The sequence below is a fragment of the Erythrolamprus reginae genome, chromosome 2 (assembly GCF_031021105.1).
Source record: "Erythrolamprus reginae isolate rEryReg1 chromosome 2, rEryReg1.hap1, whole genome shotgun sequence".
NCBI classification, from domain to species: Eukaryota; Metazoa; Chordata; class Lepidosauria; order Squamata; family Dipsadidae; genus Erythrolamprus; species Erythrolamprus reginae.
In genome coordinates this window covers 271,110,424-271,136,975 of record NC_091951.1, presented here as the reverse complement: position 1 = coordinate 271,136,975, position 26,552 = coordinate 271,110,424, and the positions used below count along the sequence as shown (strand labels likewise).

Genomic DNA, 26,552 nt, shown 5'->3' with positions numbered 1-26,552 from the left:
GTAAAATATTCTGTTAATTTTATACATTATTAGCAATTCTTAAAATTCCAAATTAAAAATTTTCCCTCACCGCCTTACTACAAAAGGTTACAACAATGTAAAGAATAATTAAATCTCTTTTATCTTGGGAGGCATTGGTGCAAAGGCTGTCGGCTTCCCCCCCCCTTACCTGACTAGGTAACTTCATCTAGGTAAGCGTGACTACAATTTGTGTTGCAAAGTGTGGCATCTACAACTCATCTACGACGGACAGGACAGGCAGAAGATTACCACAGCACATCCTTGAATACACAACTAGCAGTCGGAAGACAGGATGAAAACTTCTTAATCTCACAACAGATGGGTAGACTTAACCATAGTTTTAATGGGGAAAAAGTGACTGTGAACCTTTTTTGGCTCCAGTGCCAAAAGGGTGTGTGAATCTGCCATAGCATGTGTATGTTTGCCCACACCCATAATGCCCCGAGTCTTCGGAGAGGGGTGGCATACAAATCAAATCAAATCAAATCAAATAAATAAACAAACAAACAAACAAACAAACAAACAAACGTCCTTCCCCATGCACGCACACAATCCTCCATGCATGCGCAATCCGCCCCACACTGCCCCACCCCACATGTGCACAGGTCCCACTGAAGCTTCTGGACTTCCGATAGGCCCGCTGGGCTGTTTTTCACTCTCTCCAAGCTTCAGAGACTTTCCTGAGCACCAGGAGAGAGCAAAAATAAGGTTGAAAATCAGCTGGCCAGCGCGCATATGCTCACTGGAGCTGACATAGGGACATGTGTCATATGCCCTCAATCTACATGGCATAGCACCAGATTATCTCCGAGACCGACTTCTGCCGCACGAATCCCAGCGTATGGTGAGGTCCCACAGAGTTGGTCTCCTTAGGGTCCCGTGGACCAATGTCGGCTGGTGGGACCTAGGGGAAGAGCCTTCTCTGTGGAGGCCCCGGCCCTCTGGAATCAACTCCCCCCCCCGGAGATTCACACTGCCCCCACCCTCTTTGCCTTCTGAAAGAGTTTAAAAACACATCTTTGCCGCCAAGCCTGGGGATATTAGACCTTCCCCCTGACCAACGAATATCGTTAGTGTGGTTATTGAATGAATGGAAATGAATATTTTAAAGTTAGAATTTTAAAGAATCTTTTTAGTATATTAATTGGATAAACTGTATTGTTATGTTTTTAGTATAGGCGGCATACAAATCCATCCTAAGATAAAATACAGGAAATGGTATAAGGGCAGACTAGATGGACCATGAGGTCTTTTTCTGCCGTCAATCTTCTATGTTCCTATATTTAAATATTGTTATATCTTTGTATATCAATACTACTTGACAAAACAAACAAACAAACAAACAAACAAACAAACAAACAACCTTTAATGTAATTTTTATGTGTATTTGGCTGTAAGCTGCCCAGAGTCCTTCAGGAGTGTGGTGGCATATAAGTCCAAATAGAATAGAATAGAATTCTTTATTGGCCAAGTGTGATTGGACACACAAGGAATTTGTCTTTGGTGCAGATGCTCTCAGGGTACATAAAAGAAAATGTAGATTTGTCAAGAACCATGTGGTGCAAAACTTAACGATTGTCACAGGGGTCAAATAAGCAATGAAGAAACAATCAATATTAATAAAAACCTTAGGACACAAGCAACAAGTGACAGTAAAATAATTAATAAATAATAAATAAGTTTTTCTCCGTCTCCTCCCCCCTCCCCCAATTTCCTTCTTGCACTGACAAGTTTGCACCAGCAGGCACGCTTAAATTCCAGCACCTTCTTCACCCGACCCCTCCCCTTCAACGCCTGGGCTTCTCTCTTTCCTCCCCCCCCCCCCCCCCGCGTTTGAAAAGGGCTGACACGTTCCAAAGGTCCTGACAGCTGAACCGAGAAGATTTGGGGTCGGGGGAGGGAGGACCTAGAAGCGTTCAAACGCATGCACGCGCCTGCCCGGGAGGGGGGGGGGGGGGGAGAGAGATAGAGAGATAGAGGGCAGCCGCGCTCGTACACTCCGACCAGGCTCACATTTTTTTTTGAGCAGCGGCTTAAAGCTCCTCCCCCTTTCTTATGAGTGACAGCGCGCAGCAGCGAATCCGCCTCTCCGTTTCCTCTTCCGGACGGGGAGCCCGAGAGCTCGGCTTCATCCAGTCAGGAGCTTCCCCCCCCCCCCCCTTCTCTAGTACGGAGCGCGTCGGAATGGGAGCGAAGCGGCCAAGCCGAGAGGCGGGGCGGGAGTTTTAGGAAGAGAAGGAGGCAACGGCTGTCATCAATGAAGTCATATTCATAATCTAGTTTCTCTCTCTCCGCCCCCCCCCCTCCGCCCCGGACTGGCTGGGATCTGTACTCCAGAGTGACTCAGAGAGAGCGAGAGGGATCCTCAGCCCGCCGCTCTTCCCCCAGCAAGGTAAAAAAAAAGCTCGCTTGCAAACTCCTCCCTCCCTTTCCTTAATCATCGCCCGTCGTTTGGATGTGAGGTGGTTGTTGGTATGCGAAGGGGGGGGGACTTAGGGAGAGGAAGAGGAGAATCGAGTCTGTGCATCCTCCATTCGTCCCCCCCTTGCAAAAATAATATCCAAAAAGATAAGCCCCCCTCCCCTTTCATTCCCTCCGGTTACAAACAAGCCTCGGTCGCTTTTGCGCCTCTCCTTTGCAGAAGGGAGGGAAAAAGTTTTCCCGATCCTCCTCCTTAAATCACCCTCATTTTGTAAAAAGCGGCTGGGTAGAGAACGCTTCCCGGCGGAGGGGAGGGGAAGAGAGGACGGCTCGGGCGCTGACTTTGTGAGTCAGCTGAACCTGTGGGGAGAAAGTCGGGCGAGGGAGGAGGAGGAAGAGGGACGGCGGAACCCAGAAGAAGCCTCCCGGCGTGGGATTAAGCTGCTTACGAGGATCGGGCTCCTTAAAACAGGGAGGGGGAAAAAGAAGACCAAGAGGAAGAGCCAGAAACGAAGGTATATGCAGGTCCGGCGCGATGGAGCCGGTAGGTTGGCTTCGCCCTCCGCTTGACTTGAACCCGTCTTTTGGATGCGCTGAGCTGTCTTGTTGGGGGGGGGGGAGTAGAAGCGAGGCTGGAGAGGGAGGGGGCAGTCCGTCTTTACTCCCCACCACCATCACCGCCGCCTCCAGAAACTGCATTAAAGGCTCTGCCGTGGGGGGATCGAGGCATGTGACCGGCTGGGGAGTGCTGGAAGTTCGCGCCGCGCGTCCTGCCCCGGAGGGGAAAAAGGCGGAGGTGCTTTTCGCCCCGGTCGCCTCGCTTGCCAGAAGATCCCGGCCGCCCTGCTTTTCACTCAGAGAGTTTCCCACTGCGGTGGAGAGCGCAGGAGGCAGCAGTGAAAGGCGATCGGTTGGGTTTAAAGGGAGCGGTAAGAAGCCTCCAAAGCCGCCCAAGGCCCAGCTCCGGGTCGACCGTCTGGCTTTGCCTGGCCGGCCGAGAATGCCCACGCGAGATCGGAGATCAGAAGCCTCGGAGTGGTGTGAAACCGGAGAATCGGTGCGCTTTCTTCCTCCTCCTCCAAGTTCGGCCCTCTTCAAAATCCCCGGGGTTTATTAGGTGCCCCCCTTTGCTTTCTTCTGCACCGTCGCTGGGCGCCCCCTCCTAAAGTGTCTGGCATGGCCCGTGTTTGCGATCGTCCTGTTGTGAGATGCAGAGTCCTCCCCCCTTTTAAGACCCCTTATATTGATTGATCCCGAAAGTTGCTAAGGGCCAGCCTCGACCTTTGGGGGATTGAGGGCGAAGGGAGGGAAGCAGACGTCGTCCCGCACCCCAAGATTGGCGCTTGTACGGAAGTCTTTTTTAACCGCCGTGCATTGGATTTGGTGAAGATCTGGCCGAGAAAGAGGGGGGGGAAAGTTGTGTGTGTGTGGGGGGTTTTCTAATCATTGAAGTGCCTACAAAAAAAGAGGTGGAGGATTCCGCCCGACTGGCTGGTGCCGCTCGCTCCTGGTGGCTGAGCAGGCGAGCCAGGCTGGGAGAGAAGTAGGAGGGTAGCTGGAGCCAGAGCTTCTGGGAGAAAGACAGAGAGAGAGGAAGAGGCGAGGTTTCGCGCTGGTTGGAGTGGATTTCTTTTTCTTTTTTTTTCCTGCCTGTGCTCAGCAATGCAGAGAATCAGGAAGTCACCGCAGCCAAATAGGACTCTCACACATACACACACATACGGACATGTTTGATGGTGGTGACACGATGACGGGGGCAGAGAGATAGGCCCCGGTCTGCCGTGCGAGCTCGCCCTCGGCGCATCTGGCGTCTCACCCACGGCGGGCGTGCCTAGATCATCTTCGGGGGTGTCACTCCGGAAAGGTATAAAGGTCTCTGCAGCCGTTGCTGTGGGAACCGGGTGTGGGAGGCAGAGAGAGAGAGATGGCATGTGTGTGTGGGGAGAGGGGGGGGGGGGGTCTTTTCAACATGGACTGGAGCTCGCCTACCGGGGGAGGGTCGCAAACTTTCAAGCCGGCTTGGCTTAGAGGGGCGCCCCCGCTCGTTCAACTCTCCTCACGGGGCGGCTGCGGAGGGAGGCGGCCCGGCGTGTGTTTGGCGAAGGGAAACTTGAGGCCTATCGAGTAAAATCAAACTCCAGCGAAGAGTCTCTCTCTCGCCTCACGCGAAGCCGCCTTTGCGTGTTTGTATGTCGACGCGTCTGTCTGTGAGGAGAATTAAGGGCGACGGGCTTCTCCGTTCACACGTTTTAAACCCGAAGTTTACAGAACACATGGCGCCTTTCGCCTACTCTTTCCTCCTCCTCCTTCCGAGTACGGAGCGGGCTCGGCCGGAAGGCCCGAATCCTGCGTTTGTTTCCAGGCGCGGTTTCAAGAGCGTCGGTTTGCAAACTGTTTTCACAGCTCCGAGGAGATGGTCGGCAATTTGCAACAGACAAGAGGAACTTGATTAACTCCGCTGGGTAGTGTTTTTTTTTTAAATAAAAAAATGCAAACTGATTTCCGTACTTGCATTTTAATGTGATTGGGGCGATTGTGTTTTTTTCTTTAAAAAACAAACGAACAACACACCCCATACAACTAGTTGAAAGTTGGGAAATGCTGGCAGCTTTGACATGTGGGGCCTTTTGCATCGGTAACTGCAGCCGCCGAAGTTGGTAAAGCCATTTTCCCCCCTGAGGTTATTTTGTGTGTGAGTGTGTGTTGTGTGTGTGAAGGTGGCACGAGGGGGGGGCGCTCTGCGGTTAACATGGCATTTGACATTTGCAGTCTTGTTCTCTGGCCTTTTTTCTTTTGTGTACTATGTGCTTTAGTTCCTTCCCTTCAGTCTCCTTTAGTTCCAGCCACTAACTCCTAAGGTCTGCAAATGAATGGAGAGCCAGCCTTCCATTCCTTTAGTACTATAGCAGCTACATGTTTGGAGGTGGGGCAGCCTTTGCTTTTGGAGTCCACCTATTGTCATGCTAATTTAGGCACACTTTCTTTTGTGAATCTAATTGCCCTATTCTCATTTGCCTATCCTCCCCCTTCCTCTAGAATCCCTTTGTTAACTGCAGAGAGAGAAAAAAATAATGTGACAGAAGGACTGAATTGGATACAGATTTTTATGTCCATCTGCAATTCATCAAACTCTGAAACCTAATAATATTAATAACAACCATCCAGTTCTATCGGTTATGGGTATTTTAAAAGCAAATTTGTCAGTATCAGTTGGCAAAGAAAGATAAGCTTAATAGCATTGAAGATAATACTTCCTTAAATAAGAGTGTTTTCTGAGTTTTTGATTGAGCTTCAGGACTGGTTATTTTATAGGCTTCATCGAAAGCTTCCACCACAACAGCATTTTCAAAAGGACCTGAAATCTTTTCTTCTGTTAACTTCTGAAATGGTTGCTGAGCATTCCCTGCTAGTTAGTACTTTGAACAACACTTGATGCTGGCAACTGAGAATAAAATTAATATTGTAGATAACATTTTTACATGGTAAGGTCTGGAAATGTATAATGTTTTCTTTCCAAAAATGGAATGAAAATTAATACTCCCTTGACACAAAACAGACTCCTTTGGTTGATGTTGAACTTCAGATAACACAACAAATAGTTGTGGGTTGATGTTTTTTCTGCACTTTTAATTTTTCTCTTGAACTAGGTTTCTGAACATTGCTGCTGTAATCTCAGTGATCCAAGGACACTTTACAGACTGGAAATTTTTGAGTGTACAGTACACTGACATTCAGTAAAGCAGCTTTTCCCAGCTTGACAATGACTCTCAATTGGGCTGCAATTCCTCACATTCCCAGCCTATATGGCTTTCACAAACAAGATTTAGAGGATGGAATCTAGACAGGAGAAGACCGCATCATAGTATATTTATAATATTCCTATGGGACTTTTTTTATTCTGTGTTAGGCAAACTTCAGGTTTATATTAGAAACAAAAAAATAATAGACTGTAAATACTATAAGTCCTTCTAATTATTATTATTATTTATTAGATTTGTATGCCGCCCCTCTCTGTAGACTGGGGGGGGGGCTTATGGCCTACATCTCGGGGCCTTATTATGGCCTACATCTAATGTAATATGAACAGACTGTTTGTCTTCCCAAATCCCTCTGTACTTCTCCCTTATGCCTCCCAGGTGATTCTTAGGGATTTGTTGGGCCTGGGGAATGTAGGCAACAGATGAGCTTATGCAATAACAGTCTTTAAGGTGCCAAAATATCTTTGTTGTTTTGCTGCAGGACACTGGAATGTAAATATTGCTTATGTCCCAGTCAACGAAGCAGTGGAAGTGATGTGCCGGTGCCTGGAGGCTGTTGGGGCCTGGATGGGTGTCAACAAACTCAAACTCAACCCAGACAAGACGGAGTGGCTGTGGGTCTTGCCTCCCAAGGACAATTCTATCTGTCCGTCCATTACCCTGGGGGGGGAATTATTGACCCCCTCAGAGAGGGTCCGCAACTTGGGCGTCCTCCTCGATCCACAGCTCACATTAGAAAAACACCTTTCAGCTGTGGCGAGGGGGGCGTTTGCCCAGGTTCGCCTGGTGCGCCAGTTGCGACCCTATTTGGACCGGGAGTCATTGCTCACAGTCACTCATGCCCTCATCACCTCGAGGCTCGACTACTGTAACGCTCTCTACATGGGGCTACCTTTGAAAAGTGTTCGGAAACTTCAGATCGTGCAGAATGCAGCTGCGAGAGCAATTATGGGCTTCTCCAAGTATGCCCATATCACTCCAACACTCCGCAGTCTGCATTGGCTGCCGATCAGTTTCCGGTCACAATTCAAAGTGTTGGTTATGACCTATAAAGCCCTTCATGGCACCGGACCAGAATATCTTCGGGACCGCCTCCTGCCGCACGAATCCCAGCGACCGGTTAGGTCCCACAGAGTTGGCCTTCTCCGGGTCCCGTCGACTAAACAATGTCGTCTGGCGGGACCCAGGGGAAGAGCCTTCTCTGTGGGGGCCCCGACCCTCTGGAACCAGCTCCCCCCTGAGATTAGGATTGCCCCCACCCTCCCTGCCTTTCGTAAACTCCTTAAGACCCACCTTTGCCGTCAGGCATGGGGGAACTAAAACACCTCCCCCTTGCCCATGTTGTTTTGTTGATTGATTGACTGTGTGCCTGTTTTTTATATATACTGTTTTTTATGAGATTATTAATTTCAATTGGAATCTGGATGGGTGGGCATTGGATTTGGTATTGTGTACTGTACTGTTTTTTATTATTGTTGTGAGCCGCCCCGAGTTTGCGGAGAGGGGCGGCATATAAATCCAATAAACCTAAACCTAAACTGTAGATTGTAAATATTGCCTATTTTTTTTCTGAATAAAAGTAGAAAGGAGCAGATTTTAATTCCTTAGTGAGGTATTGAGCGTTATTCAGATGCACTCATGTTTTGAACTTATTTTGCCCTTTTTCACCCTTCTTAACAACCCAAAACCTTTATTAACCATACTTACCAGATACCTATGCTGTTTTTTCTGCACCTGTCCAAGCTATGTTATGTATCTCTAGTTGTTTTCCTTCCTGCTCTTATGGATAGATAGGGCTATAATATATTGCTTAAGTAATTGGCCTTATAGTTGAGCAGAAAGTATACTGTAATTCATTCCTTTTGGCAATTCCCTAGGTAGATTATAGCCAAATATGCTGGAAATTTGAATCTTGCCTACTGCCAATAACACCTGCAAAATTTTGTACCTTAGTTCATGGTGTTTCATGCTCCCCCTAGGGGCCTTCTCTACAATTTGAAAAAACACACACACATGGATTGCTTTAAAAAACAATGATTATTTTATTCCTTTTGTCACTTAAGATTGGCAGTAATTAGTATTCTCTTAGTGGATATTCAACCAGTTTGCTATTAAAGTAGACACAGATATACTAGGCATGCCTTCAAATTCAAAATTAGGCACATGTAGGAATAGTTAATATAACTTCCTGTGTGTTTAATATTTTACTTGGTTTTTCACATAGTGTTACTAGAAAGTTTGGGACAGTCTGCATAGTTTTGCAGCAGGATGTTCTGTCTTGGTCAAGATACTGCCTTGTTTCCTGAGATTGTACACTGTACAATAGATGGCAAGTGGAACTATTCACTTGGAAAGATATATTCCTTGCCTCCAATGAGTGGTTAATTTCTTGTAGGATAAGTTTACTCCTACCGTAGTGGCTGATCTTTATGCAGCTAGGGAAATGAACAAACTTTTGAATACAAATACCGGTAACTATATTTCTCGTGACTACAATGGTACCTCTACCTAAGAATGCCTCTACTTACGGACTTTTCGAGATAAGAGCTAGCTTTCAAGATTTTTTTGCCTCTTCTCAAGAATGATTTTCCAGTTACAAACCCAAGCCTCCGAAACTGTAACCATAACTGTAAAAGGCAGGGAGAGGTCTCCGGGTGGGCCTCTCTAGGAATCTCCTGGGAGGAAACAGGACCAGAAAAGGCAGGTAGAAGCCTCTGTGGGGCCTCTCCTGGGAGGAAACAGGGCCTCTACCCTTCCTGTGGTTTGCCCAATCGCACACATTATTTGCTTTTACATTAATTCCTATGGGAAAAATTGCTTCTTATAAACTTTTTTTATTTAAGAACCTGGTCACAGAACAAATTAAGTTCGTAAGTAGAGGTATCATTGTATATTGAGAGCACCTTCACCCCATGTCCTTCAGTGATATGCTGAAGTCTCCGGAGAGGGGCGGCATACAAATCCAATAAATAAATAACAACTCACATATTCAATGTTGATGCAGGTCTTCAAAGTCCTGTGTTAGGCTACACAAAAGTATCTGTATTGATTAGACTGTTTGATGTGTTCACTGAAGAATAAGAAGATAAGTATTGTTAGAAATCTGCTATTCAATTTAAGTGCAAACAGTCCCCTTCTTTTGAAAAAGAACATTTCAAGTAAGAAACTGGAAAACTCTGATGTCAACCCCCTGTATTTCAATATGTATTGATATCGGGATGTAGATGAAGGGACAGCTGAAAGGGAATTACTTGGAGAAACTTGGAATTACAGCTTCAAGTGATTCTTTTTACAGCACTTTTCAAAAGTGAATTAAAATCTGAAAACAATAATGACAGAAATCAATGACACAAGTTGCTCTCACACCCTAATTGGCTGGAAATGCCCTCTGCTATCTAAAGATTACAGGTCTCAGATTTAAGGCTATTTCTTGACTAGTGGATATTTATAGTAAACAACCAACTTTCTAGGTTTGGCAGGGAAATAATCACAATTCTACTGACATAATTGCAGTGGCGCTACGTGGAATGGAATCTATGTTATCAATGACATTACCTTGTTATGGATATATATCTGCTGCAGTAGCATGCCTTATATTTGTATGTTGTCCCCTCTTCCATTCCTTCAATAGAATAGAATATAATTTTATTGGCCGAGTGTGATTGGATGCACAAGGAAGCAGTAATTATGTTAATCCCCCACCCCTTCTTCCATACTCTATTTTTTAATTACAACCCATTCCTTAATTAGGTTTTAAACTTATAAACCAGCGTTCCCAATTGTGCCACTTTCCATATTATGTTGGGTTTTAACTCTCAGGCCATAGAGTTTACCTATCTGAACGTTGTAGATTTCCCAAAACTGGGCCTGTAATCACGAAGACCCTGCGTCTCCCCCTTGTATTGCAGTACTGTAATTCAGTAGAGGCTCACAGCATCCTGTCTCCTGCCTTACAGCTAATTTATCTTGAATCCTTTACATTACACTTCTTATATTTCCTCGACAGAGGATGTCATGAAGGCTTTATTTTGGGAAGTGGCAAAGGGATGGTTTTCTATGACAAGAAGGAAAAGTGAAATTACATCTGGACTCTATTGTTAAGTCCTAGCACGGAAACAGCTCCTCTTGACCATGTCATGGGGTTATTTAAAGGGGTAATTTAAAGGAACCTCATGATATGGTCAGCTTCTCTTGATCATATCAGAGGGTTATTTAAAGCATGTGGTTTATTAGAGGCTATTTTACCTGCAATTGCTACAAAAGTAATTGACTAGGATTGTACATTGGAGAAAGGGAGAGAATGGGATTGAGCTATCAATAAGAAAGACTTAATACAAGTAGCCCTTGACCTATGACCATAATTGGGCCAGAATTTTCTGTTGGTAAGCGAAGCACTTGTTAAATGAGTTTTGCCCCATTTTGCGACCTTTCTTGCTGTAGTTAGCAACATGGTTGTATGGTGAATCTGGCTTCTCCATTCACTTGACCCCTGGGACATTACAACCGTCATAAATACATGTCCGTTGCCAAGCATTTGAATGTTGATCATGTGACCATGGGGATGTTGCAAGAATTGTAGGTGTGAAGAACAATCAAAACTGTTGTAACTTTGAACAGTCACTAAACAAATGGTTGTAAGTCAAGAACTAATTCTACAGTCAGCTAATAGGTCATGGTGTTTCTGGCTTTCTGGATTTGTTTTGTGGGGGTGGTGAGAAAGAGAGAAAAGAAAGGGAAAAAAAAGAAAGAAAACCATTTTTATTTCATTATTACTATTTCCATTCACTACAACTACTTGCTATAGTATCTGTTTTTAAAAATCTGATAGATGAGATTTTTGGAATAGGCTTAAATATGGTTAATAATGGGGAACAGCGCTTACACCAGTGATTTTCAACCTTTTTTGAGCCACGGCACATTTTTTACATTTACGAAACCGTGGGGCACATTGAGTGGGGCGGCGGGGGGGGGGGGGGCTAAAAAAAGTTTGGACAAAAAATTATCTCTCTTCCTCCCTTTCGCTCTATTTCTCTCTCCCTCTTTCTCTCCCTTCCTTCCTCTTTCTTTCTCTCTCTCCATCCCTCTTTCTCTTCCTTCCTTCCTCTCTTTTTTGCTCTTTCTCTCTCCCTCTATGTCTTTCTCTCTCTCTCCTTCCCTCCCTCCCTCTCTTTCTCTCTCTTGCTTTCTTTCTCTCTCTTTCTCTCTCTTGCTTTCTTTCTCTTGTTCTCTTTCTCTCTTGCTTTCTTTCTCTCTCTGAGCTTCGCGGCACACCTGACCATGTCTCACGGCACACTGGTTGAAAAACACTGGCTTACACAATGTGCTTTTCAGTCCCCCAAAAGACCAAATTGAATACCCATATTTCCCTGAAAATAAGAACCTGTGTTATATTTTTTGAACCCTGAAATAAGTGCCTTGGCCTTATTGCCCTGCACTCAAAAGCCTGGTTGGGCTTATTATCAGATGTCTTATTTTGGGGAAAACAGGGTTAATGTTTTTTCAGGCTTCTCCTGTGATACAACTTCTACATGCAATTTAAAAAGTCAGTCTGAAAGTTGTACTAATGTGGCATTGTTAAATGTCAATTTATGAATGTAGGGCTCCAAAAATTACTACATGTAGCATAGTACATGTAATCTTTGGTTAACTATGGCAATTTCCATTGCTAAGCAATGTGTTAACTGTGATTATATTGACCGTGTTGGTTAGTGATAGCAGTTCCTGCACTTCCCAAATGTAATAGTTAAGCAAATCGCATGTTGTTAAACGAGGAATTCACATCATTGCCATTTGCACCTTCTTGCTGATTTCCCTGTTGGCTTTGCTTTGTAAGAAGCCAACAAAGAAGGTCAAAGATGGTGACCGGGTGACTATAAGGCTGCTGGTTGGAACTTCAAGAACCGATGGTAACAGTTAACATTGGTGCAAGTTCAGTGTTGAATGATTTGTCATTAGACAAAGACCACATGTAATGTTTAATAGTGACTCTCTGGTTAATATACCCAAACATCTTGGATACAGATAGTCTTCGACTTAAAAACAGTTTGTGAAGTTACAGCAGCACTGAAAAAGTCACATGACCATTTTTCACCCTTGTGACCATTGTGGAATCCCATGGTTACATGATTAAAATTTGGAAGCTTGGCAACTGACATGTATAGGTGACAGTTGCAGTGTCCTAGGGTCATATGTTCACCTTTTGGGACCTTTTGAGAAGCAGAGTCAATGGGGAATCCAGAGTCACTGATACCACCAATTAAAACTTAACAACTGCAACAATTCACTTAGCAACAGTGACAAGAAAGGTTGTAAAATCGGGCAAGAATCAACACGTTTTAGCAATAGAAATGTTAGGCTCAGTTGTGGTTCTGTGTTGAATACCCGTCTATGTATATGTCTGTCTTGTTTTAGGTAGCCCTCTTGGTCTTTTGCCGTTTAGTGGATCGGTTTTATTTTATAATTCTGGCAACATTATTATTGTTGTTGTTGTTGTTGTTATTATTATTATTATTATTATTATTATTATTATTATTAATTAGATTTGTATGCTGCCCCTCTCCGCAGACTTGGGGCGGCTCACAGCAGTGATAAAACAATATACAATAACAAATCTAATATTAAAGTCTAAAATAACAATTTAACATTAAAAGCCTAAAAACCCCATTACAGTATATAAAAAGCATACAGTGATCCCTCGATTTTCGCGATCTCGATCTTCGCGAAACGGCTACACCACGAGTTTTCAAAAAATATTAATTAAAAAATACTCCACGGTTTTTTTGCTATACCGCGGTTTTTCCCACCCGATGACGTCACTCTCTTCCTTCCTTTCTCATCTTTCTTTCTCTCTCTCTATCTTGCTTCTTCCTCTCTCACACTCTCTTCCTCCCTCTCTCATCTCTTTCCTTCTCTCTCTTTCTCTATCTCTCCCCCTCTTGCTCTCGAGCGGCGGGCGGCGGGCGGGCGGCGGGCGGGCGGCGGGCGGGCGAGCGGCGGGCGCGCAGCAGCGAGGAGCTGAAGATTGGGGTTTCCCCTTCGCGTGGGCGGCGGGGAAGACCCAGGGAAGGTTTCTTCGGCCGCCCAGCAGCTGATCTGTCGGCAGTGCGGCAGCAGCAAGGAGCTGAAGATCGGGATTTCCCCTTTACGTGGGCGGCAGGGAAAACCCAGGGAAGGTTTCTTCGGCCGCCCAGCAGCTGATCTGCTCGGCAGCGCTGCTGCAGGAGGACCCGTGTCCAAAAGCTGGTGAGGGGGGTGGATCGGGCGGGCGAGCGGCGAGCGGGCGGTAGCGGCGAGGGCGCCGGACGCGCTGGGGGGGCGGGGGCAGCCGACATTCAAAGCAATCTTTGTCGGCTTCCGCACTTTCATCGCTCCCCGGCTCCACCATCTGCGCATGCACGGCCATGGAAAAAAGGGCGCGCATGCGCAGATGGTGTTTTTACTTCCGCACCACTATATCGTGAAAAATCGATTATCGCGAGAGGTCTTGGAACGTAACCCTCGCAATACTCGAGGGATCACTGTATATACAAACATACCATACATAAAACTACATAGGCAAGGGGAGATGTCTCAGTTCCCCCATGCCTGACGGCAGAGGTGGGTTTTAAGAAGTTTACGAAAGGCAAGGAGGCTGGGGGCAGTCCTAATCTCTGGGGGGAGCTGGTTCTAGAGGGTCGGGGCTGCCACAGAGAAGGCTCTTCCCCTGGGTCCCGCCAGCCGACATTGTTTAGTTCACGGGACCTGGAGAAGGCCAACTCTGTGGGACCTAACCGGCCGCTGGGATTCGTGCGGCAGAAGGCGGTCTCGCAGATAACATATCAGTAATACAAATTATCCCGGCATTTTTTGGCATTGATAGGCCTCCTCACGTGCACCAGACCTTTCTCATGAATTGTTCATAGCTTGAGAGATTCTGTTTTGCAGTCTCTATTTCAAAGGGAGACATGCCACTGTAGGCTAAATGTGTGCAAGAAAAAAAGAACCTTAATTTAAAATGTGTTTAAAAGAAAAGCTACAAAGTGATTGTGGCCATTACATTTATCTCTTCATTTTTATCTGACTTCTTTTTTAATCTGGATCCCCCCCCCCTTTTTTGCAGTTGCAATAATAGCTTGTCTGATGAAACTTGGGAGATTTTCACAAGTGGGAGCAATTGCTATATTTGTATAGGTATTATTTTTTTTTTTACTAGTCCTCTATGTCTGTATTATGAAGGTTTCTGGAACATAATGAAAACCATCCAGATCTTGCTATCCCTGAGAGATGGGCCAATTTCCCCAGAATAATCTAACAGATGTGGTTATAACATGTGCTGGGAACACTAGAAAGAGCACATGGTGAGACGTAAGTGCTGGGAGCAATGCCGGCTGGCACTGCATGAAGGTAATGTAACTTATATCGTAGGCCTGGTTTGTGGGAAGAGACTGAAGCTCAGAATTCAGTCACTCCATTAAAAGGATTACTTCAGTTCTGACTGCAGTGGTTCCATTTTATGTAAATGCAGTCAGATTTTGCACTTCCTGATACCAAATCAGTGTGTTCTCGGTGCCTATTTGTGCGCTGAGTGCCATTTTTTTCACAAAAATGCTTTTCATTTAAGATTTATGTACATTCAGGGCTATCCCCAAGCTTGACACTGGATCAAAACATCATTTTGTATTTGGGAAGAAAAAGAACAAAACTGTGTATAGAACACAAAGCAGTATTATGTCTCCAAGCTTGCAGTCGATGGTCCCCAATTTTTTAAAATGGATAATCTTGCATGTGGTGGTGCGGTGGTTAGAATGCAATATTACAGGCTAAGTCTGCTCACAGCCAAAGGTTCAATCCTAACCAGCTCAAGATTGATTCATCTTTCCGGGGATCCAGATTGTTGGGGTCAAGGTCAATATGCTGACCTTGTAAACTGCTCAGAGAGTGCGGTAAAGCACTATGGAGTGTTATATAAACCTAAGTGTTACTGCTGTTGCTGTAGTCTTAGAGGTATCTCCAGGATGTGTTCATCCAAATGACAGAAGCAGTATTGTGCGTTTGTTGTATAAACATCTTTCCTGCTCCCTATTGTTTGCAGTGGCATTGTGTCTGTACAAATAAGGAAGGAACTTGTGCCGCAATAATATGACCCCATTTCAGTTATTTGCCCTCCCCTGCTCCCTTCCCCCTTTGCAGATGCCTCTGGAATTTGGAGTAGTCCTTTAAATAAAGTAAGAGTAGATTGTGTACCTCACAGAAATAATGTTATCTTGTGAGGATGAACAAAAAGAGTATTGAAACAATTAAACAAGGAATTCTACTCAAGGGGCTCATGTGTTGGGACAGATTGAAAAGTTGCTCCCCCAGAACAGAATTCTAGCACAATTCTAACAGTTGGAAAGATGTTCACGCTTTTTTGGCCCTCTAATGTGGTAGTTTTAGCTGTTATGCTGATGCAGCTTTCAGCTTAGTGCTGAAGCAGTTTTCAACTGTGGTTAACATTTACCAAAACAATAGAGTAAGCTTGCAGTAGCGTAGCGTTTGCCAAGAATGTAAAGCCGATAGCAGTTTCAATTCAAACACTGCATGCTGCTTCTCGGCATAGTACTATGAAAGGGGTTGTTTAAATTTAAACTGATAGCAGTGCCTTCTTTTTTTTTTTGCTTTACCCCCACCCCCACTCCCCGAATGTGAGCATTTTGATACTCAGAAAAGGAAACCTGGTGGGCCTCCAGACGTTACTGTACAATAACTTCCAGCAACCCTAACCACTGGCTGGGATTGTCAGGAGGTTTTCTTTTGTGAGCCAAAGAACATGGTTGTTTTATAGTGTCTCTCCCTTCCAAAATTTCCTTGTAGGTACAGTGATACCTCATCTTACAAACCCCCCGTCATACAAACTTTTTGAGATACAAACTCAGGGTTTAGGATTTTTTTGCCTCTTCTTCCAAACTATTTTCACGTTACAAACCCAAGTCGCCGCCACTGGGATGCCCCGCCTCTGGACTTCTGTTGCCAGCAAAGCGCCCGTTTTTGCGCTGCTGGGATTTCCCTGAGGCTCCCCTCCATGGGAAACCCTATCACCGGACTTCTGTGTTTTTGTGATGCTGCAGGGGAATCCCATCAGGGGAATCCCATCAGTGCAAAAACAGGTGCTTCGCCTGCAAAGGAAGTCCAGAGGTGGGGTTTCCCAGCGAGGGGAGCCTCAGTGAAATCGCAGCATCACAAAAACACGGAAGTCCGGAGGTGGGGTTTCAAGGACTTCCGTGTTTTTGCGATGCTGCAATTTTGCTGAGGCTCCCCTCGCTGGGAAACCCCACCTCCGGACTTCCTTTGCAGGCGAAGAAACTGTTTTTGCGCTGCTGGGATTCTCCTGCTAGAATTTCCCTGCAGCATCACAAAAACACCGGAGGTGTGGTTTCCCATGGAGGGGAGCCTCAGGGAAATCCCAGCAACACAAAAATGGGCGCTTTGGCTGGCAAAAGGGGTGAGTTTTGACCTTGCACGCATTAATCGCTTTTCCATTGATTCCTATGGGAAACATTGTTTTGTCTTACAAACTTTTCACCTTACAAACCTTGTCCCGGAACCAATTAAGTTCGTAAGACGAGGTATCACCGTACAGTGTAAATGACCTAGTAGCTACAGTTATGTATGTCATAAAGCAGACCCTCTTGTGACAGTGGTTAATATTTTGTGGGTCAGATTAGTCCCTGGAGTGTTCTGTATTTTTGTTTAAACTTCAGAGGTATTTCCATATCTTGCCCTGCAAGGAATGAGCTCCCAAAGCCATTTATTTCAAGTGAGTTTCTCTTGAATGTGAAGTGAATGATGATCACTCTTTTCTGCCTTATCAGACAAAAACATAGTAGTAAGGCATATGAAGTTTTAGAACAATTTAGTAAAACTGTTGAGTATTGTTCAGGCACTCTCTTAAGATGCTAAGCCTGAAATAACAATGGAGTGCCTTGATCTGACAGGGTGCTTGCTAAGAACGTGCTATTGCTTAGTTTGGACTTTATTAAGTAGCTTTCGACCTGAAACTTTGAGGCAAAAATAACTCTTTGCACTTAGCAGTTGTAGGAACTTCCAACTAACAATTCCCATTCCATAACTTGTATGTCACGTTATAAATTGCCTCTCACTTCAGGGTTAGAGCAGAGGGGGCAACATTTAGGCTGCATGCAGCCTCTGAAAATGTCATTTTCCATTTCGTCCCATAAAACCTTTGAAATATTATAACCTTTCAGTAGTTGCATCTGCAGCTTTTAGGCTGCGAATATTGCCTACTTGGCTTAGTATATGTGGCAGCAAAGATGAGGTAATTTACGGGTATGTTGGATTTCAATTCCCATCGCCTCTTAACTTGCATGACACTTGTTTTTTTTTACATATTTATTTCGTTTTATGAACAAGGAAAAAAATGCAAAACAAAAAAAAACATACACCCAACACTTAACAACTACAAAAAAAAAGGGAGAAAAAGTGTGCAAAAAAGAAAAAACCCAAATATCAAATAAATGTAACATTAAATATATAGAATCCATCCTGGTTGGATGCTGATAAAGAGAAAAAACCCCCTCAAAAAACCCTCTTCCTTTTTACATAAATAATTGAGTCTTTAATTATTTGATTTTTGATTATTTTGATTGATTTAACAAAAATACTATATAAATAAACAAGTGTTCCAAGTGAGGGGATCTCTATCTGACAATCAAATCAACTCAATATCTAATCATAATATATGTGTAAAAAAAAACCCCAGGTCAACAGGTTAACACAAACATTACACTAATCTTCAAATTCTTTTGTTAACCATCTGTTATTGTATTTGGACCACAAATGGCTTCCAGTCTCTTATAAAACTGTCTAGTCCATTTTCTCTTATTAAAGTATCTCTGCTAATTCAGTCATTAACTTGAATGACTTTTGAAAGTCAGCACATCTTGGGGTGGGGTGGGTGTTCCAAAATTGGGAATGCTAAATTTTACACGATGGACATATAATAATAATAATAATAATAATAATAATAATAATAATAATAATAATAATAATAATAACAACAACAACTACTACTACTACTACTACTACTACTACTACTTCTTATTGGATTTGTATGCCACCCCTCTCCACAGACTCGGGGCGGCTAACAACAATAATAAACACAACATGTACAATCCAATAATAAAAACAACTAAAAACCCCTATTATAAAACCAAACATACACACAAACATACCATGCATAACTTGTAATGGCCTAGGGGGGAGAGCTATCTTAACTCCACCATGCCTGGTGGTATAAATGAGTCTTGAGTAGTTTACGAAAGACAGGGAGGGTGGGGGCAGTTCTAATCTCCGGGGGGAGTTGGTTCCAGAGGGCCGGGGCCGCCACAGAGAAGGCTCTTCCCCTGGGGCCCGCCAAACGATATTGTTTAGGCGACGGGACCCGGAGAAGGCCAACTCTGTGGGACCTTATCGGTCGCTGGGATTCGTGCGGTAGCAGGCGGTTCTGGAGGTAATCTGGTCCATTGCCATGTAGGGCTTTAAAGGTCATAACCAACACTTTGAATTGTGACCGGAAACTGATTGGCAGCCAATGCAAGCCACGGAGTGTTGAAGAAACGTGGGCGAATCTTAGAAGCCCCACGATGGCTCTCGCGGCTGCATTCTGCACGATCTGAAGTTTCCGAACACTTTTCAGAGGTAGCCCCATGTAGAGAGCGTAAGAAGCAGATTATTTGTAAATGAGTTATTCTGAGCAAAAATATGTCCCATTGGGAGAAGAGGTGGTCTGCTTCCTTTTTGGGAAAGTTTGCTCTCAATGGAAATTTGTTGTGGTAGGAGAAGGAAGGCATATTTGGCATGTTCACCACCTTGAAAAGTTTATAAAATGAAAAATAGGATCAAATTATAAATAAATAAATGGGTGTACAATTGCAGTCTTTGGGAATGTATAACACAAGGCATATCAAATATTCATTAAGTTTGTAGCATGTCTTTATATTGCTTGATGTAAATAGCACGTGTGTTGGCATTAATTGTTTTTGTCTAGACAATCATTTTTTCTGACAGACATAAATTCTGAATGACATTGTTATTGTTTGTTTATCCTTGTATTTATTATCATGTACAGTCAATTATTAATAGGGAGATGGGGAATTTGAGAATGATGATATTTATGATACCTACCTTAAATAAAAAGGAATTTAGTGACTTTCTTTTGAAAACCTGATAATTCTTATTTATTTGGTTATAAACTTTATATAATCTTCCTTTCAATGCAAGACTCCTAAGGCGATACTCAATTTAAAAAGCAAATCAAACCATGTATTATAATTTTCTTGCAAAAGACTCAATTTATTTTAGCCATGTTTCATAGTGGACCCCTGGTACAAATGAGTACATTGATACCTCGTCTTACAAACGCCTCGTCATACAAACTTTTCGAGATACAAACCTGGGGTTTAAGATTTTTTTGCCTCTTCTTACAAACTATTTTCATCTTACAAACCCACCGCCGCTGCTGGGATGCCCTGCCTCTGGACTTCCGTTGCCAGCGAAGCACCCATTTTTGCGCTACTGGGATTCCCCTGAGGCTCCCTCACTGCGAAACCCCACCTCCGGATTTCCGTGTTCCGTGTTTTTGTGATGCTGCAACAGATGTCCGGAGGTGGGGTTTCCCAGTGAGGGGAGCCTCAGGAATCCCAGCATCGCAAAAACACAGGTTTCATCTTACAAACTTTTCACCTTAAGAACCTCGTCCCAGAACCAATTAAGTTTGTAAGACAAGGTATCACTGTATTTATCTATCTATCTATCTATCTATCTATCTATCTATCTATCTATCTATCTATCTATCTATCTATCTATCTATCATCTATCAATCTATCTATCTATCTAATCTATCTATCTATCTATCTATCTATCTATCTATCTATCTATCTATCTATCTATCTATCTATCTATCTATCTATCTATTAGATTTGTATGCCGCCCCTCTCCGTAGACTCCGTAGAAGTAGAGTAACTTCACTTTGACCTGTACTATATTTTGATATAGAACCACTTGACGTTTTTATGCTTCAAGATGAATCGTGCACATATTATTTCTTTAAATGTCGCATATCTTTCTATCCTAATGGCGAACAACTTAAATGTAGATGTGTTGTCCTTTTTTCCCTTCACTACAGCTCAATCACTGATTCCAAGAGAGACAGGGTAGATGTCTACACCAACTGATCCTACTACAATGCCTCATCCAGGCCCTTCACCAGGGCCAGGGCCATCTCCGGGGCCTATCCTAGGTCCCAGCCCAGGGCCTGGGCCATCACCAAGCTCAGTACATAGCATGATGGGACCAAGTCCTGGACCTCCAAGTGTACCACATACAATGCCATCTATGGGACCAGGTGATTATTCACAGGAAGGCATGCACCAAATGCACAAAGTAAGTATTACTGCCAAATGTTTTCTATGTGCAGAACAATTGTGATGGAAAACTAAAATGACCATTTTGTCATCCTTGTTTTATATATGCAAGTCATTCATTAAGACTTGAGGTGATCTTGAGGTGTGAATTCCAGAGGATAAATTAAGATATGTTTGTGGCAGTTGTGGTTAATGTTCCTCAGTGAGATACGTTAGAATACATTGGAGTACATATGTTTAAAATCAGTACAGCATTGTTTGAAGTGAACATGTATATGATTCACCATAATTTCTTTTTGGAGAAAGGATAATGTTTTAGAAGATAAAAACAGAATATTTCATTTTTAAGACTTACTTCATTCAAACAGGCACCAGCTTCTTATGGGATTTTAGAGTAACAATATTTAAGATCCAGGAATTAGAACAGTGCAGTATTCTGCTCATAATATAGTTTTATGAATGCCGCAGTGCCTTAGGAAAATAAGACCACATCCAATAATGTAGAATGGTATCATAATTAAATTGGAGATTTTCTTTCTTTCCTTTCTTTATTTGGTGTTCTCCCATGTTCTAGTATAAATTTCTATTTATAGTTATATAGGATTGATTGATTGATTGATTGATTGATTATTTATTTGTCATTTATGACATTTATATAGCCACCATCTTTCAACCAACTCTGGATGGTTTCCAATCAAAAATTAAAAGATATATCAAATTATATTAAAGCTATAAAACTCAAAAGACCAGTTAGACTGAATCATAACTAAATGTTCTGCTGGTCAAGATCAAACAAAAATTAGCTTTCTGTAATACTAAATTGTTACCTTAAGTTTTTCTGAGATGTTCAGAATTGTTCAAATACTAGGCTTAACTTCCAATAGGTCAATTAAAAATATACTTAGGGTTGTATATATCATATTTGAAAGCTAGAATTTGCAGAGGCCTATAGCCAGCATCAGAGTCAATAGGAAGAAAGACTATAATCATCATATGTAGACAACCTTGCAATCTCTATATGATACCTTCAGTTACCATCAAGGAAAATGAGACCATGACAGATACTATGGAACTTGATGAGGCTATAAACTTTGAGTTGGAATTGAACTGTCAGGGAAGCTGTATCTGGAGCAAAGTCTGGAGTAGAAAAATGGTCTTGGGGAAGACTACAATAGTCTGTTTTTTGTTCTCTAGTACAGATAGAGAACCTTTTCATACCTACTTATACCTCTAGTACAGATTTCATACCTTTTCATACCTCTAGTACATACCTACTTATGACAAGTAAAGTTCATCCTTCTTGAGACATAATGTAATAAAAAATGTAATGAAACAGTTATTATAATGTAAATAATAACTTATAATGCCACACAGTAGTGAACATTTTTTTATTTTATTTTAAGAACTATATTTTTTCTTCTTACTTGCTGAGTTGGTGCACAAGTCTGTAGCTATTGATGTGATATCAATTAGTGGGCTGAACTAAAATTTTCAAACCCACTTTTTCACATAAAGGAGCTTGGGTGTGATGGTTAAAGAATAAAAACAGAAGAGTGCTTGATATGGAGTTTTAAATGGCATTCATTTGCTTCTCAAAATCCTCTTCCCCAGAAGTCTGCAAGTTTGGCTTGTCAGCCTGGATTGCAAATAAAGTATATCTGGAGGGGGTATCTGCTCCGTATGGACCACCCATGTTGCTCAAGTGCATTTTCTTCCTCAATGGCCAGAGAGTATGCTTACAAACTGTAGTTAGCAGGCATCTTTCACTGTGGCTTCTCACTTATCCGTCTTGCCTGGAAAACCTTTTTGTTTGTGTTAAAAATCAACAAGACATTAATTAGCAAACTCAGTGGCTCATTATGGTGACAAGAAAAGCAACAGAAAATGCTATATGGGAGTCATCCTTAGATTCCTTCTCTTGTTCTAAGAAATAAAAGACAGTAGCAATAAAAAGTAATTTACTTACAAGGCCTTACCAGTCACTTTCAGTCCACTTTCAGTCTCCTCCTTTTCCTGCCTCCGAATCTGTGGAATCTTTGATGACTGGAGATCTAAACACCCATACTTTTCTTGGTATGGAGGCACTTAATAATAAGGTACTACCAGATGACAGGGACATTGAATCAATAATTACTGTCTCAGCAACAGAAATACTCTAATAAAGGGCATAAGCAGTGTTCTGGTCACCGGATGTCCTATTCATTTGGTTATGGCCAGGATCCTCCTTGTGCGTTGTTTCTTTTGCTGAGACAATAAGAGTTTATTCTTTCCCATTTTCTCTCTCTCCTCAAGAAGGCTTTGACATTCTTTTAGGTCTGCAATTCGACAGGCAGGTGCCTACTCCATCAACACTCAACAGCCTCAAGGGAAGTGTCTACATTCAAAAACTGAATACATTGATCAATGTGGAACCTTTTCCTTTTTTTCCCTTTGATAAATTTATAAAGATAAACAGGCAGGTCTCCTGAAAGACCAAGAAAGCATAAGTGTTGCTCAGAAGTTTTGTTTCTCAACACAGCAGGATATGGAAGATTTAATAGTGTAGATGCCTTGTAGATGCCCTACTTTGTGGATTCATTGTCCCAAATGAATGCCAGCATGGCAGCATTGAAGTCTTCTTTGTCTATTCAGTTTTTGCCAACCCTTCTGGTTTGAGGGACTTAAACCTTTTTTAATGGTTCTTGGAACCTCTTCTAACCATGATTGCTGAACCCTTGACAGCATAATTTCTTGCCGATTTGAATGGGAAAAAACACACAAAAACTCCAGTATAAAAGCTGAAACCAGCATTATAAAAATAGTAACTTTTAAATGGCTTTATTCTGGTTGCAACTCTTTTCTCAGAAATATTAAATACAGCATCTCTGGGAAAGATTAAGGACAAAAATAATCTTTCAAAATTCTTATAATCACCTCAATTGTTTTAGGATTTAAACTATCTCTTGGAAACTTAACTTTATCATTTGCATTTAGCAGACAGTTCATTTATCATTTCTAAAGATGTATTCGCTGTGCCTCAAACTGCTTTTATAATCTCTGATCTGGTTCCCCCCCCCCCCCTCCATTAGAAAGATGGGATGGGAAAAAAATATGACCTTGATTGGAGATAGAATTTTTCTTCCTTAATACTTCTATCAACTGTGCAGATAATTAATATGTGTTTTGCAGACACTATCCAATAAGAATGAAGTACCGTATTTTTTTAAAAAATCAATAATATTTTAATTAAAAAAAACACCTCCTGTTGAAATCAATGGTATTTTAATTTGCTTAATTTTAGATGGATTATCCCTAATACAATGTTCATGAACTTGTAAACTTTCTGAAGCACTGTTTATTTTTTTCCTTTACATCAACTGTTTTCCGGGATGACTTTTGAATTAAATTATTTTGAGATGCCTCATGCACAAGAGGCATCCATTATGATTTAGAAAACAATAGAAAATAACGATAGAGAGCAACACTGATTATTGGTGACAGCCTTTTGTTAGCAGTTGTTGAAGTTGATTAAATCCGAAATATTAAATAAGTAGGAATTAATGTTTTGTATTACTGTGCTGTACAGGTCCACGTGCTCAAATATACTGCAGTTTTAATTCATTAATTTAGCACTAGGGTATTGGGTTAAGTAACAGCCTACTTGTCTCTTGATTTTTTGATATATTAATCCTGTTTTTGTAACTGCCGAAGACTATTAAGAGATGATTAATATGCATCAGTTTCTTTCCTGTAATTAATCCCTCAGGGCTTCCTCATCCTACCTTCTGGCTTCATTTCAGTTCTTAACTGATCTACTTAACTGTCACGGAACTTTCTGAATCTTTAAGAGCCCATATTCAACCAGGGAATAAAACTCGTTACATCCGAGAATAATATACAGTTGAGTGTTTTCTGCCCTACAGATATAGCCATTCGTTTTTCTTTGTATCTCAGCTCAACTTTGAAACAGGAAATAGACATTTGCTGCTTGTAACTTTAGAATATCTTGTCCCAGATTCACCTTTCATAGGTCTCCATTGTAACTAGCTAAGTGGACTTCCTGAAAAGAGTCCCTCTGTTATTTTCTTGGTAACTACGAGTACTTTCTTCAGTCTGTTTTAAGGATCAAAGCTTATCTAGTGTTTGTACATTGCTAGTTCTGTAGCTTTAACCACATGTGGGGAGGGTTTTTTGTTTTTAAAAAGAATACTCTGCCATTCTAAGTGGAAAAAAGGGTATTGAATAACCCACTGCTAGGAGGAACAGATATATTATTTAAAAACAGCAGTTTTGTAGGAAGTGTGTGTTTGTTGTGGCAGACATTTAGTGTTGCACCCCAGAAATCTGGAATTCTTGTGTTTTTTCCTCCTTACTACGCTTTTATTATTCTTCAGTTATTATTCCTTTAAATCTCTCTATCTTTTCCCATCCTTCCCTTTTCTATTCTCCAGTTCCTGCCCTAGCAGTCAACCGGTATATGTGTTCACATGTACACACACACACACACTTTGGGATCTAAAACCTGCTAATGTGGGCTTGGCTGCGAGTTGTTGTTGTGAGAAACCTGAGCCCTTCAGCTTTGCATGTGTGGAGAGGAGACGGTCTTTAGAGAGCTGCACATAATGTTTGTTTAGACACTCACAGAGCAACTATTAAATGTTTCTTCCCCCTGAAATAGCTTTTCCCCTGGGCTCGTCCCTCGCAAGCGAGGAAAACCTTTTTTTAATTTTACCCTCTGATGATTCAATCCGGAAGCCTTTGGGTTTCTTTCCTGGCTCCCTCCTCCTCCTCCTTTTTTCCTCTTTGAATGCAGGGTGGACTTTACCTTGTCCTCACATGGAAGCCTCTCCTGCCTCGTGCAGCTGGCCTTTCATTTTCCCCCCTCTGATGGCTCAGCTTCTTCCTCCTCTTTGATAAGGGATTCTTGAATACACCCTTGCTTTGCTGGTAAAGAATAGCTTTTGCTGGAGTTTAGATGTGCTCTGTGAAGTTAACTACAGGTAGTCCTCGCCTTGCGACCACAATTGAGCCCAACATTTCCACCACTAAGCAAGACAGTCGTCAAGTGAGCTTTCCCCCATTTTATGACCTCTGTTGTTTATTTTATTTTTATTTATTTGTTTTGTCCAATACACAGTAATACACAATGAGGATTATAGTGGATATAATCAGGTAGAATGTAGAGGAGAAAATAAAGGAATGAAATATAACTATGAGAGAATGGCAGAAAAAGATATAGGTGTAGAGGAGAAGATATAGGAGATATAGGAGAGACAATAGGACAGGGGACGGTAGGCACTCTGGTGCACTTATGGACGCCCCTTACTGACCTCTTAGGAACTTGGTGAGGTCAACCGTGGATAGCCTAAGGGTAAAGTGTTGGGGGTTCGGGGATGATACTACAGAGTCCGGTAGTGAATTCCACGCTTCGACAACTCGATTACTAAAGTAGTATTTTTTACAGTCAAGTTTGGAGCGGTTAATATTAAGCTTGTACCTGTTGTGGGCTCTTGTGTTGTTGTGGTTGAAGCTGAAGTAGTCTTTGACAGGCAGGTCATTGCAGCATATGATCTTGTGGGCAATACTTAGATGATGTTTGAGGCATCTTAGTTCTAAGCTCTCTAGACCCAGGATTGTAAGTCTAATTTCGTAGGGTGTTCTGTTATGGGTAGAGGAGTGAAGAGCTCTTGTGAATTATCTCTGGACATTTTCTGGGGTATTAATGTCAGAAAAGGGGTATGGGTTGTGAATCACTGAAGTTCTTAGGTTAGTCCAGTGCTTCTCAATTATTTTCTGTTACGCCCCTCTCCCTTAAGGAAGAAGTAAACATTTTGCGCCCCCACCCAACTCTCTGCTGGGATGATTGTTTGTAATATTCAGCACATTTTCGCTGAAAATACTCAAGCGGCTTATCAGATTGGGGTGTAATGTGTTTAACTGACGCTTTAATTTATTTGGTTTCATGCTGTCCGCT

At 42.5% G+C, this 26,552-nt stretch overlaps 1 protein-coding gene across 8 annotated transcripts in view; it reads left to right on the top strand.

The window, feature by feature from the left end:
* The first annotated feature begins 2,129 nt into the window (after window positions 1-2,129).
* SMARCA2 (SWI/SNF related BAF chromatin remodeling complex subunit ATPase 2) overlaps window positions 2,130-26,552 on the top strand; it is a 159,716-nt gene continuing 135,293 nt past the window's right edge. Inside the window, exons 1-3 of one of the 8 annotated variants that reach the window (XM_070742624.1) lie at window positions 4,073-4,306; window positions 14,415-14,582; window positions 20,362-20,618. In XM_070742624.1, the coding sequence (XP_070598725.1) occupies window positions 20,394-20,618 (225 nt within the window). In that variant the 5' untranslated portion in view covers window positions 4,073-4,306; window positions 14,415-14,582; window positions 20,362-20,393. Of the gene's footprint in view, window positions 2,414-2,474; window positions 2,987-3,170; window positions 3,500-3,847; window positions 4,307-4,717; window positions 4,905-5,078; window positions 5,100-14,414; window positions 14,583-20,361; window positions 20,619-26,552 lie in introns of those variants that run through there. The other 7 variants (XM_070742619.1, XM_070742620.1, XM_070742621.1 and 4 more) reach the window with 7 other exon arrangements.